Source organism: Ostrinia furnacalis, unplaced genomic scaffold, assembly GCF_004193835.3.
Source record: "Ostrinia furnacalis isolate ACB-3 unplaced genomic scaffold, ASM419383v2 OfSCF0912, whole genome shotgun sequence".
Classification (NCBI taxonomy): Eukaryota; Metazoa; Arthropoda; class Insecta; order Lepidoptera; family Crambidae; genus Ostrinia; species Ostrinia furnacalis.
The window spans coordinates 51,437-65,308 of record NW_021131151.1 but is presented as its reverse complement, the minus strand read 5'-3'; the positions used below and the strand labels follow the sequence as shown (position 1 = coordinate 65,308).

The following is a 13,872-nucleotide window of genomic DNA, read 5'->3' as shown; positions in this document are numbered from 1 at the left end:
GAGTGAACTAAACTAATCACAAAAAAACGTTCGCACTTTGGTCGAGTATTGTCATAAGGGGGCGTAGTGTGAGTTTACGTCAAACGCATTTGATGTCGATAAAAAAGTGACATTAAATGTATGACGATTGTACAGCGCCCCTAGCGGAAACTTTCAAGAACCAAAATCTTCATATATTTTTTAACACGCTCGCTAGTGACGACGATTGACGTATACTCACACTAAGCCCTAATATCAAAGATCGAAAAGCAACAAATAATTCAACCAATCTTGCTGATACGACGTTATATTTGTTTCCCATTTAGTGTCCGCTGTATATTGAACTTTATATCGTTGTAATAAAGTCTTTGTTTTCAGCTGCAACGATACGACCGCGAGTTGGAAGCGCTTCGGCCGCACTTGTACGAGTTTCCCGTAAAGTTCCCGCCGTCCTACCCCTTTGAGGAAGATGTCCATCTACCCACTCATTACATGAAGACACGGTAAGATTCTTAACTATACTGTAGTGTTGCCGAATAATCGATTATGCCTCAAATAATCGGTATCGTGTAAGTAACTAATAACTATCGATTATAGTACACAACTAAGAAAAATTTAAAAATCGGCCAAGTGCGTGTCGTGTCACGCGCAGTGTAGGGTTCCGTAGTTGTTGAGGTTTGAAATTTTATAATACATGAGTTAAACGACTATTACCACAGCTATTACTCTAGAACTAACTGATCTAACTTAACCGTTATAGTTTTCCTTGGAAGTTCATAAAAAGCACTCTTACTATGATTTTTTATAGATTTTTTAAGCCAACAGTTTAATTTTTAGAGGGGGAGGAGGGGACGCTCTATTGCTATCATTCATGGTAATATCTCGCTTTAAAACCTTTCAGAGAGAAGGCGCGGGCGTTTCTAATGAATTAAAATGATTTAGAACCACATACGCGCAGTCAAACGCTATAATATATCACTGTGAATGAAATTCATTTGAATTTGAATGATTTAGGCGGACGGAGCCATTAGAAACGCTCGTGTGATTCACGCGCCCGCGCCCGTACATGCTCCTTCATGTTGAAGGACGGGTCTCACATTCCAAGGTTGTTCCCTAATTTGAATGAAGCCTAAAAGTGTTCTCCTTCATAACGGTCGGTCAAAAGAGAGATGCAGGTTATGGCGTGAGAGAGCTGATCTTCCCTGCCCTTTTGTCCCTATGTCTGAGAGTCCTCTGCCTGGACATGAGCTCCCCTGGGCTACATGGAAATCTTTAAATAGACTTAGGACGCAGGTCGGCCGTAGTAAGGACAATCTGTTCAAGTGGGGATTCTTGGATGGCTCAAACTTGTACTGCAAGTGTGGATTTGTTCCCCAGTCAACGAAGCACATGACGTCGTGCCCTGCGTGTCCAAATAACTGCACGCAGGAAGATTTAATTAAGGCTACTGACAACGTCACTCTTGTGGCGGAGTTTTGGGCTGACGCTGTGTAGGTTTGTTGTCGACACGACAAGAAGAATGAAGCCTATGAGGGATGGTTTTAAGTCAAGTGACGTCATTATTTTCACAGGTGCCCGGCGTGGTGCGACCGCATCCTGCTGTCCCAGTCCGCGAGGCTACTAGTCCAGCAGGAAACCGCGCGCCCGGCCGAGAACAGGCACTTGCACACTTCCAGGTGAGAACAGGCACTTGCACAGTCCCAGGTGAGAACAGGCATTTGCACAGTCCCAGGTGCGACCGCATCCTGCTGTCCCAGTCCGCAAGGCTACTAGTCCAGCAGGACGCCGCGCGCCCGGCCGAGAACAGGCACTTGCACACTTCCAGGTGAGAACAGGCACTTGCACAGGCCCAGGTGAGAACAGGCACTTGCACAGTCCCAGGTGCGACCGCATCCTGCTGTCCCAGTCCGCGAGGCTACTAGTCCAGCAGGACGCCGCGCGCCCGGCCGAGAACAGGCACTTGCACACTTCCAGGTGAGAACAGGCACTTGTACACTTCCAGGTGAGAACAGGCACTTGCACAGTCCCAGGTGAGCCCGGCGTGACGTCACTGTCCCACAGGTGCCCGCGTGGTGCGACCGCATCCTGCTGTCCCAGTCCGCGAGGCTACTAGTCCAGCAGGACGCCGCGCGCCCGGCCGAGAACAGGCACTTGCACACTTCCAGGTGAGAACAGGCACTTGCACAGTCCCAGGTGAGAACAGGCACTTGTACAGTCCCAGGTGAGAACAGGCACTTGCACAGTCCCAGGTGAGAACAGGCACTTGCACAGACCCAGGTGAGAACAGGCTCTTGCACACTTCCAGGTGAGAACAGGCACTTGCACACTTCCAGGTGAGAACAGGCACTTGCACAGTCCCAGGTGAGAACAGTCACTTGCACAGTCCCAGGTGAGAACAGTCACTTGCACACTTCCAGGTGAGAACAGGCACTTGCACACTCCCAGGTGAGAACAGTCACTTGCACAGTCCCAGGTGAGAACAGGCACTTGCACACTTCCAGGTGAGAACAGGCACTTGTACAGTCCTAGGTGAGAACAGGCACTTGTACAGTCCCAGGTGAGAACAGGCACTTGCACAGTCCCAGGTGAGAACAGGCACTTGCACAGTCCCAGGTGAGAACAGGCACTTGCACAGTCCCAGGTGAGAACAGGCACTTGCACACTTCGAGGTGAGAACAGACACTTGTACAGAAGTTGGACAGATGACCTTATAAAAGGTTGCGGAGAGGTGCTGGATGCAGGCCGCTACCAACCGACAAATCTAGAAATCATTGTAGAGGCCTACGTTCAGCAGTGGATGTCCACTGGCTGAAAATTATGATGATCACTATCGGTCTTTACTACTTTGTGTGGTGTTTCCAGTGATAACGTAAATGGGGATGTTGTCCTTTAAAATAGGCCTCATAAGAAGTCTCAAGGTCGCCCAATCTCAGAGTTTCCCTACGTGAAATAATCAGTAATCCTCATTATTAATCCGTTGTAGAACTCCAGTTAGTCTTAGGTCCATATTTTGACGGATTCTGAACGAATCTAGTGTGAATCTGCTCTAACAGTTGCCCATCTTTTCGACTACTGCACGAAACTGGACGTATTTAATAATTTTCTATTTTATTCTTCAGAAAATCAGTAGCAGAGTCTACAGACAGTAGCAGCGGCCGAGTGTCGTCTTCCGACAGTAGCCCGGCGAGGTCTGGGTCGCCCGTCAGGCAAAATCACCAAGTAAGCCACATTATGAATGTTATTTTATTTGTTGTCCATTAAAACTTATTCATTTTTGCAAATAGGCTTTTAAAAAGCACTTTTACACGTCCCAGTATTAACCCTACCACTGCTTCGGGACAGTAAATGGGCCAGTGCTGAGAAGAAGCAGCGCAAGAAACTCAGTCACTATTTTTTTTTATGCTAGACAAGGCAGGTATTTGACCACAATCGCACCTGGTGTTAAAACTTTGTTAAAACCTTTGAAAACTAGGGTCAGCTTTACAGATGCACCATAATAAATAATGTAGAACTAGATTCAATCTCAATAATATCTCTATCCAAGACTAGTGAAAACAAAACTTGACAAATCCCCACCCAGACCATAGGCCTAGGATGCGGGCCACGATAAACTTTTGTAGAGGCATTTTTAATTGGCGATTTCGCACGATAAGCCCATACATTTGTCGTCTAAAATCGTCGATAAAATTTTATTATGGCGTACATTAGCCCAGCTGGAAAACTTCTCACTTGATAAAATGATTTCAAATTAATTTTCCAGCACTGAGCAGTTTTTGCAGCACTGAAGTGTTCATAGAGACAGATATTTGACAATAAGCTACTTGTTGTATCTTCTTGGACATTAATTTTAACTGTAACTTATTCGCTAACCTGTCCTTTTCTTTCCAGTCTAGTCCCAGTAAGACTTTAGAGAAGAAGAGCAGTGTAGCAGACTTGGACGCGTTGTCCGTGCCAGGTATCACGGTCAGCCGGAAAAGTATTGCTGACCCTACGAGCGTGCAGCAAGCTATTAACGCCAGGTATGTGATAAAACAAAATTACATCTTATCTATACTTATAATAAATCTGTAGAGAGGTCAATTCTGTACATGAAATATACATTGTGTCACGATAAAGTGTACATTATGAATTAAGGTGAAACTAGACCTATTTTTATCGACAAAAAAGAGGTCAAAAATTTTTTGAGATTTTTTTTCATATTTTATAGATTTTTTTTTCTTTCAATTACTTATTGAAAAGAAAACGTAATAACTTTTAAACTAAAAGGTAGGTATATCCTGATAAAAGAAAAACAGTAATAATTCTAAATAACAGGCAATACTAATTAAATACATAAAATGCCAACAAATAATAAAAAAATAATATACTTTTTGAAAAAAGGGGGTAAAACGGGATCCACGCGTACGAAGTCATGGGCGGCCGCTAGTATAAAATAAAAATAGTTTCAAAGTTGATTGTTAGTGACCCTTAGTGCATTGTTATAAGGTTTTTAATGTAGATGAGTATAATAGGTTGCGCAACGAGAGTTGAGGCCATTAACACATAAAGATTTGTATCTGTATACGCTGTCTGTGCCGACATTTTGCGTAGTCGAACAGACACTTGCTTTCTATCTCGCTTGCAGACATATAACAAGAGCGAGGTATAGTAGGGAATTTAGTGCAATGATTTGTATGGAGACCCCTCCACTTTGGTATAGAAGGCTCATTTTTGCACCAGTTGTTCTTTGAATGCTCCTGAGTAGATTTCCGTCGGTAGACATCGGGAGCCCCCCCCTGTGGTAGCAGGGGCAGGGGGGGCAAGTTTCCTTCTGCCGCGCTTCACTTTAAGGCCCATATCTTCAAAACTATGGGTATTAGGGCAAGTGTGGTGTCATTTTCGGATAATTAAAGGATGGCGAATTCATTTCTAGAACAAACTTTTTGCCTTTTCATACAAAAAAATTGAAATATGGAGTAAAATTCACAAAAACCAAAAAGTATTTTTTTAAATAAACGTCGTTTACTTTTAAACCACTGGAGATAATCTAATAAAAAAATATGTCCTGAAAGCTACATTTATCAGGATTATAAATATATACCATTGTATGGTACTTTTTTTGAAAAAAGTAGGTGAAAAACAATTTTTCTTCAGGACACAGCGGGCGTTGTTTCGTATTTGTGTGAGTTCACCACAATGATCGAGCAGTGTTGGAGTTCGAACCTGTGTTCCTCGGAACACGAGTTCGCTAGTCCGACACCTTTACCTTTACGGTTCTATCTAAATGACTTAGGCTGAGTTGCACCATCTAACTTTGACCGTAACTATATCGATAACCGGCGTATTTTTATATGGAATTTGACATATTTTTGACGTTTGTCAAATTTCAAAGTCAAAGTCAAAATGTCTTTATTTGTTTAGACTAATAAATAGTTCTTACAAATCGTCATTTTGCTCTTAAGGAGCCTCTACATGTCTCATAATCTTTTTGCCCTACCAGCGCTTCGAGACCAACATTTGGCAAGCGCTGAGAAGAAGCGCCGCAACAAGCTCAGTCTGCCGGTTAATATAAATAAATAGAAATAGCAGTAGTAGGTACATTCGATTCAGGAGCAGTTCACTTTTTTAAAGTAAAGATGTTTTTTTTATGCAAGACAAGGCAGGTATTTGACCTTACCTTATCTTTTATTTTACCTTTTCCCAGGGTATCAGAGAGCGAAGGCTCGCCGAACCGTCGCAAACTAGTCCGCAACCAATCGGAAGGCTCGCCCAAGCCCTGCCCCGGCGTGTCGTGCGAGCTGCGTCGGCTCGTGGACGCGCCCGCGCGCAAGCGACACGACTACGGCGTCATCGGGCCCGCCGCGTGCATGGGCGACCACAAGGTAACCAGACGCGAGCCTGTCGCAACCGGTCGCAACCAGAGAGGGCTCGTGTCGTGCGAGCTGCGTCGGCTCGTGGACGCGCCCGCGCGCAAGCGACACGACTACGGCGTCATCGGGCCCGCCGCGTGCATGGGCGACCACAAGGTAACCAGACGCGAGCCTGTCGCAACCGGCCGCAACCAGAGAGGGCTCGCCCAAGCCCTGCCCCGGCGTGTCGTGCGAGCTGCGTCGGCTCGTGGACGCGCCCGCGCGCAAGCGACACGACTACGGCGTCATCGGGCCCGCCGCGTGCATGGGCGACCACAAGGTAACCAGACGCGAGCCTGTCGCAACCGGTCGCAACCACAGAGGGCTCGCCCAAGCCCTGCCCCGGCGTGTCGTGCGAGCTGCGTCGTAACTAAAGCCTATTAACCTATTAACTAATATTGCTGTCGCGACTGTGCGACGGGACTGTAATTACGCGCGAGCGATAAGGATGGGTAGCTTGGGGTCATTGGACAAAATTCTACGTGCTCAGAGACCGGGCTTTAGTCGCAACCAGTCAGAGGTAGCAAGGATGTTATTGCGGCATGACTTTAAACCGTATCTATTTATCACTGGGGTTAGATTGCTGCAACACTTCTGCGGTAACACTGTGACTGCTACGACATCGCTGCAACTCTACTGTATTGTGACTTTGACGCTACTATGAATGCCACTATGACACTGTGACACCGTCATGACACTGCCACAATAACTACCTCTAGTATAGTTCCAAAATACTGGACTGTCCTGTCGATGACATTGACAGTGGGGCGCCACCGTCAATACCGGATCGTTGGTTCAGATTTTTGCCATGTTGGAAACCACAGATATGTGTTGGAAACCATATAGTTGAACGATGGTAGCGCCCCCCTGTCATTGAGTTTGGCGGGACAGTTCAGCGTGGGTCATCTATAACTAGGTTGAGAGTCTTGGGCGCTATTTTTTAGTGCAGTCACCTCGCAAACCACCGGTGTGACTAAACTGTGTTCAAACTTGTCATGACTGTGAACTACTGCTTACTGGCGATTCTTTTGAATGCCATACTAATACCGCTATAATTTATCTGTGAGGCTGTAACTGATCTTTGCTTTCTGATGACTTTCTGGCATCAGAATCAGAATTTAGACTGAATTTTAGAAGAGAGAAGAGTAAAGTTTCTGACAACAGAATTAAAACATTAGCATTAAACGAAAATAACAGTATGTCCATTGTTTCAGCCGATCTACTTACGCGTGATGCTGCAATCGGACCGAGGTACCTTAGAGTGTTGTGACAGCAAGCTCCCCTGTCTCCTTTGCGGGCCCCCTCGCGCTCTAACACGTCGTCCCACGCACCCCGACCTCCTCAGACCCCCCGCTACCCTCCCTAAAACCTCCCCCCTCCATAAAACGTCCTCCCTCCACGACATAACCATCCCCCACGTCGAAATAACCAACGCAGACTATTGTAGTTATGACGGTATATTCGTAAATGACATAGACAACACGCTGCTGACAGTTCGTCAGTGCGTTGACCCCTACACGCCAGAGAGCATAGACTCCCACACGCCAAATATAGAAAGGTCATCGTCGGATGAAATTACGGAGATCGCGTACGTCGAACCGAAAGCGAAACTTAATCGGGATAGGAGCGTATCTCCGACGCAGTTGAAGAATCGATTGGATGCTTTAATAAATGATGGCTTTGAAACTAAAAGTAGGAAAGTTTCAAGGAGTTCGATGACCGATAGTAAAAGAGGTTGGAAGTGCTTGATTTGGGAGTGCTGTGGGTTATGTCGTAGGAGAGACAGCGAGAACGATAAAGGCCCGTTGCGGTGACGATGATGTTACGATATGCTTGTCAGGAACATTTAAAGGTCATAGCACACTAATCAACCCAGAAAGGGATCAATACCTTGCCCCCTAGACAAAACGCACTTTTTGATCGAATCGAAAATGGAATCCGTCAAAACTCCATACAAAAAAGGGGCTTTTCGACGACTTTGCGACTGGTTTGCGATTATAATTTGCACTTTGTCTAGACCCACTTATCGAATTTCACCGCGCTGTCAAATAAGGCGAGGCGTTTACGTTACGGTGCGGATAAGTGTGCGTTGCAGTACGGGGTTTCGTACAAAGAACACTGACAGCCTTGATTTGATATGGTCACGATCCGTTTCCGGGTTGATAAGTGTGTTTCGTCCCTATGACGTGACATTAAAAAAGAAAGACAAGTAGTCATTTTTAATATTAATTATATAGAGCTACCTATGAATAAGTTTGCCAAACACAATTGACAAAATTCTGACAAACTATTGCACGAAAATCGTGTGTTATGATGACTAAAATCTCGAATATATCGATTTTGAATTGACCATAGATAAAGCATAGATACAAGTCTGTGATTCGTTGAATACCAAAACCAAAACCCATCCCAAGTCCTTCCTTTTGGCGGAACCGTATGTGCATTATCGTGTAGCTTTACGTAGTAGTAGTCTAATGTATGCCTTTTAAATTAAAATGTATCATAAATACTGGTAATAAGGACTGAATTTCGTTAACACAAATTTTATTGACCACCAGGGCGCGCCGCCCTGTAGTTTTTATTTTTATTTTTCTGGATTTTATTTGACAAGTACGATTAACAGCGCGTCGAGCGTAACTGTGAAAAGCCCGATTGTGCAAATAACATTATTTGTAGACATAATATGCACTGATGATTATACATGATGATGTATTTTAATACTTTTAATTTAAAAGGCAAAATAACTGCACATTTGCACTTATATTAGTATTTTTGTTGTGTTTTGTTGTACTTAGGGCCCACTTAGACGACCAACTTAAAAATAATTCGTAGACTACGAAAGGTATTCGTCTTTGCAGACCTTAAATAAGTATAGATCGTTTCATCCACGAAGACGCGCCCCACCATTCTTCCGCTAATGTTTGAGTGTTATCGGTACACGCTAAATTATTATCCATGATTGCACACGCACACTAGAATCATGCCGCTCGGATTGCTCGGATCAAACTCCCCGCACCCCGCGCGACCGAGACCAAAAATTGGTGGGGCGCGTCTTCGTGGATGAAACGATTTATACCTACTTGACCAATGGCATCGGTCGTTGAACCTGAAATGATAGTGTTGCCAATTTCTCATTGCTTGTGTGACGTTTTCAATACAAAGTTATTGATACTGATTATTCAATATTTATCTCGAATAATTGAAGTCTGAATATTTTTACTCGTTTGCGATTTAACTCCACTTCTTATACAAATCAGTAGAAAAAAAAGTTGGTCAGAAAAAAAGGCATTTTAACGGAAGTATACTTAGGCTGGGTTGCACCATCTTACTTTAACTTTGACAAACGTCAAAAATCTGTCAAACTCCATACAAAAAGCACCGGTTATCGCCATAGTAACTTTTAAAGTTTGCTTTGACAACATTAACGATAACCAGTGATTTTGTATGGAGTTTGACAGATTTTTGACGTTAGTTTAAGTGAGTGACCCCACAAAGTACTCAGGCCCAGCCATAAGTGAAAGTCACTCAGATCAATTATCAATTGTTTCGTGTCCCTTACGCGTAGTTAAACTAAAGTTACCAAATAATTTTACTGTTACCCAAAAAACAGTTTTGCATGGATGTTGGTTTGATTTTAAAATCGCATGAATTAGTTGTTTTCGCTTACTTAAATTAATAACTTGCACTATTAGGAAGTATTTTATAATTTTTTTAGATTTTCAATCTTATCCAATTTTATAACACCTTTCTCCAACGTCCAATTTACTATTTAAAAAACAATCATTTTTTGTTGTTGTTATTCTAGCATTTATCGTTTTGAAATGATACTTTGTATATTAATTATAACAAAGTAGGTACTAATTCGCCTCAAGCGATTTGCAATTTCAATTTGTAGATACTGTTTTTAATTATGGCAATATTCGTTTTAGTGGTTTTACAGCGTTGCGCTGCGTATATAATAATGCAATATTTTATTTACATTTTTTGTACAGAACAATACAAATATACCAAATGCTTAAATTGTTCTAGTCTAGCACTGCTCAAGCAGATTGTAAGCTATTCTTAATATCTTTGTATATACATAAGTAGACTATTTTTACATTATTTTTAATATCAGAAGTGTTCAACATTTCTTACCAAATTAACTAAGCTTAATATTTAGTTACCAAGCAAAAAGTACTACACTACTATATAGTATTTAGTGACTAAAAATCTAATAATGTAGTAAGAACACTTACTGACAAAAAATCATCAAACTATTTTATTTCACTCATGTATACATGTGTATTATTCTAGAAATATTTACCAACCCATGTAACCATATCGCTTAGCGCTTCGCTTACAAGTAAATATTATTTGAATACATATATAAATATATACAAATTATATACAAATTGTTGCAATATAGCCACGCTTTAACTTCCAAAGTTAATATTTATAACTAAAGTCACTATTTATTAAGACTGTAAATCAACAAGCAATGCAATGTAAAATATTCAATATTAATAGTTGTTTTCCATTTCATTGCTCGTAAGTGTAATATAATGTAGTTAGAGTTTTTAATGTTTGCAAGGTGCAGTGCAATAACGAAGTGGGTTAATATCTTAAGTCGCGTTCACACATTGGATAATGTATCTATATAAAATTAAATATACCTACAAATTAGACAAAAGTATTTTTCCCTTTTCATTCCGGGTGGCACAGTGCTTCTCCCACCGATGTTATCCGAAGTTTCGAATCAATCCATCCCTCTCACTCAAAGTGAAAGTGTCAGATAGAAATGAAAATACGTATGCGTTGGTGGCTGTATGTTACTATTGTGATGTAAATAATAACCAATGTGTGGCTCCACGCGGCTTTAGATTCTGATACAGAGATGTGCAGTAAAAAAGACAATCAGAAGATACCCAATGGCTAACAGTACATTTTTGTATTTTAACAGTCAACTGTTAACTTTAAAAGCACAAAGCCAGCGTTATGTTTCCATATTTATTTATAAAGCATTCATTTGGTAATATTGTCAATTAATCACTGGACATCTCTAAAATACGGGCTTTAATTCTGTAAGTATTAATTCTGATTCGTTTACAAATAGGTGATACACCTATTATAATAAGCAATTCACTTGAACGGTTCCCTTTTTAAATTAATTTATTTTGTTTTCCGTTGGCTTGAAAACCCGATTCCTTGTAACGTGGTGTTAGAATTTATATTTAATAAACATTCCGCACTGATTTTGTTTTGTTATTTTGTATACAGTAAATAAGTATTTGTATATCATACCATGTGTTTTTGCATATTATATTATTTATAAAGTAGTGCTAGTTCTGATGACTGAACCTTCAAAATTTACAATATTCTTTTTGTTAAAGAATCTCGGTTAATACAATTCAGAATTAGCACTATTATAGATTGTTTTAACCGCTTCATAGTCCCTACAGTAGCTGACTTGCGTAGTGTCCCTTGCTTGTAAGTATACATTTGTTTTTATTTGCACATTTTTATTAAAACCCTGTACATATAGTATTTGTGTTATGTCAGTTGTGTTGTTGCAAATAATTTTTACGCCCCAAATAATTGCATGTATTTTATTAATTCTAAGATATAATTTACCTTTAACTGATATTTATCTTGATTAATAACATTTTCACAGGTAATTTCCGCCAAGAATTCCATTCAGAGACATCGCCAAAGCACGCCAAAACTGACGACACCGAGAATCAAACCGAGAACGCTGCGGAATCGCCCAACTCACGGTACATTCACTTTAATTCTGACAATCCTAACAATATATTCAAAGAAACCGATATTTAATTAATCGTCTATAACTGACGGTGATTATACTACTGAATGTAGATTATTTTGTTTGTTAGAAATATATTATCAAAATATATCAGCAACTAGCCAACAAAATTTAAAGCAAACCGTGACATATCGTAAAAAAATATAATGCACTGTACCTAACATTACTTGATTCAAATAATTTATTTATTGTCAAGACAGCTATTCTTATAGAAAAACCCTATTTAACTTCTGAAGACTTATCTCATCTTGCCAGGCAAAATAAAATTCAAGAAGCTTTAGCAAATTAAATATTTGTATACAAATGGTTATATGTGTATAAGTATAATACCCTTTATTGGGTGATAAATTAGTCACATTCCAATTTGGTTTGATGAATATAGAGTGCTGGTTAGTTGACATTATCATAACAGTCTCTTTGTTTATTATACTTTCGTTTACAATTCTCGTATACATTTACATATTTTGTAAATGTATTTAAACAATTAGTCTTCCTTGCAATTATTTTATCAAAAAATACTTCTTAATAAAAATATATTATGCAATAATTATTACTAGTATTGCCAGCCCAAAAACATATTTATTTAATATATTTACTTAATACTCGTAAATAGTTTTAATACTTAGCAGCTTCTACTTAGTAGTGGTTTGTAGTAGGTATCTTTACATAGCTAGTCTCAATGTAGTCTTCACTTTACTACCTTATAAAAATATATATAAACGTATTGTTCCACCTATAACACCAAGATATAAGATTTTAATAATATTGTTGTCCATATTTGTAACTTTAAGAGTAATAATTTACGCTGTATGTTGGGCAATAATTGACATGCAACACGTCACAACAGTGCGTGAGATCACTCTGCTTCAAAAATCAAATTAATGTTGAAGGTCAATTGTTGCTTAACAGCTTTATTAGTATCACTGCCAAAACTAAAGGCATAGTAAGGGCAGTTATATAATTTATACATAGATATATGTTATTTATACTGAATATTATATTACAACATTTCTTAAGTACTATATATTAGCCTATAACATAGTACTTAAGAAATGTTGTAATATAATATTTAGCCCATAATTTATAATTTATAGCCCATACCTATAACGTCACAGGGTAATATAATTTGCCATACGTTGTTATAAATAAATTAGTAATTTTGTTAATAATTAGTATAGGAAAATACACTAGAATTTTGTTTACATGTGTGGAAAATAGCAAAAACCCATACGTCATTTTAAGTCAACGTTTAAATTAATAATTTATTAAATATGTACTGTACTGTTATTAAAACTGTATAAACAATTAACATGATTGGCCCGAATATTAGAGAGCACATACGATATGATAAGCTACATGGATAATATCCTAGATACGATTTATGCATTATTATGTATCACCAAAAGTTTTTGACTGCTACCGCGCAGGAGTAATTTACTCTTATAATACCAATTTAAATTATTTTATCAATATACATAAACTAGTGAAGTATAGAAATTGCAAAAAAATGAAATCAACGTAATTTATTGAATAATTTTATTCTGGCATAATAACGTAGAGAGTAATTTTGGATAGTCATGCAAATATTAATGTACACAACAACTAATACATAAACAATTCACCAAAAATGAAACTACATAGATAATAGTAACTTAATATAATTTACATAATTTTAAATTTTAAATGACATAATAAGTTAATTTAAAATTATAATAATAATAAACTAGTTTGAATTAATCGGTGTCTATAAATTATTCCATGTAAGTATAAGTTTACCATACTTTCATATTACGAGTATACACATTCGTATAAATTATATGTACAACAAAATTATGTAGTACACGAAAGCACATGAAGCTTTAAGCAGCAACTTATGTTGTTGTAATATATGTAATATGATTATGCATCAAAAATAATGTATATTAATCTGATGTGCTCGATTGTACCTACTTAAAATATAGCAACGTTGTTCCATATAAATGTGAGTGTCAATTTTTTAAGAATTTACTATTAATTTTTAGGGAATAATATTATTATATCAAATTATTATACATAAATAGTTGAAAGTTTAAAGTTAGTATACAGGGTGTATAAAACAAAACCTGTAATAGGTACGGTCGACAGCACGTCAACGTAAACACTGTGGTATCTTACGTAGTTGCGATAGGGGCGAGTTTGCAACGAAAATGTATAGCTTGATGT

The 13,872-nt window shown here is 39.1% G+C and overlaps 1 protein-coding gene across 3 annotated transcripts in view; it reads left to right on the top strand.

Annotated features, from left to right (window-relative positions):
* 5PtaseI (inositol polyphosphate-5-phosphatase A) overlaps positions 1 to 12,689 on the top strand; it is a 36,527-nt gene extending 23,838 nt beyond the window's left edge. For 2 of the 3 annotated variants that reach the window (XM_028301347.1, XM_028301348.1), the window contains 6 exons: positions 358 to 482; positions 1,551 to 1,655; positions 3,099 to 3,198; positions 3,868 to 3,998; positions 5,663 to 5,840; positions 7,082 to 7,786. In XM_028301347.1, the coding sequence (XP_028157148.1) occupies positions 358 to 482; positions 1,551 to 1,655; positions 3,099 to 3,198; positions 3,868 to 3,998; positions 5,663 to 5,840; positions 7,082 to 7,681 (1,239 nt within the window). In that variant the 3' untranslated portion in view covers positions 7,682 to 7,786. Of the gene's footprint in view, positions 1 to 357; positions 483 to 1,550; positions 1,656 to 3,098; positions 3,199 to 3,867; positions 3,999 to 5,662; positions 5,841 to 7,081; positions 7,787 to 11,520 lie in introns of those variants that run through there. The other variant, XM_028301349.1, reaches the window with a different exon arrangement.
* The last annotated feature ends 1,183 nt before the right edge of the window (positions 12,690 to 13,872 follow it).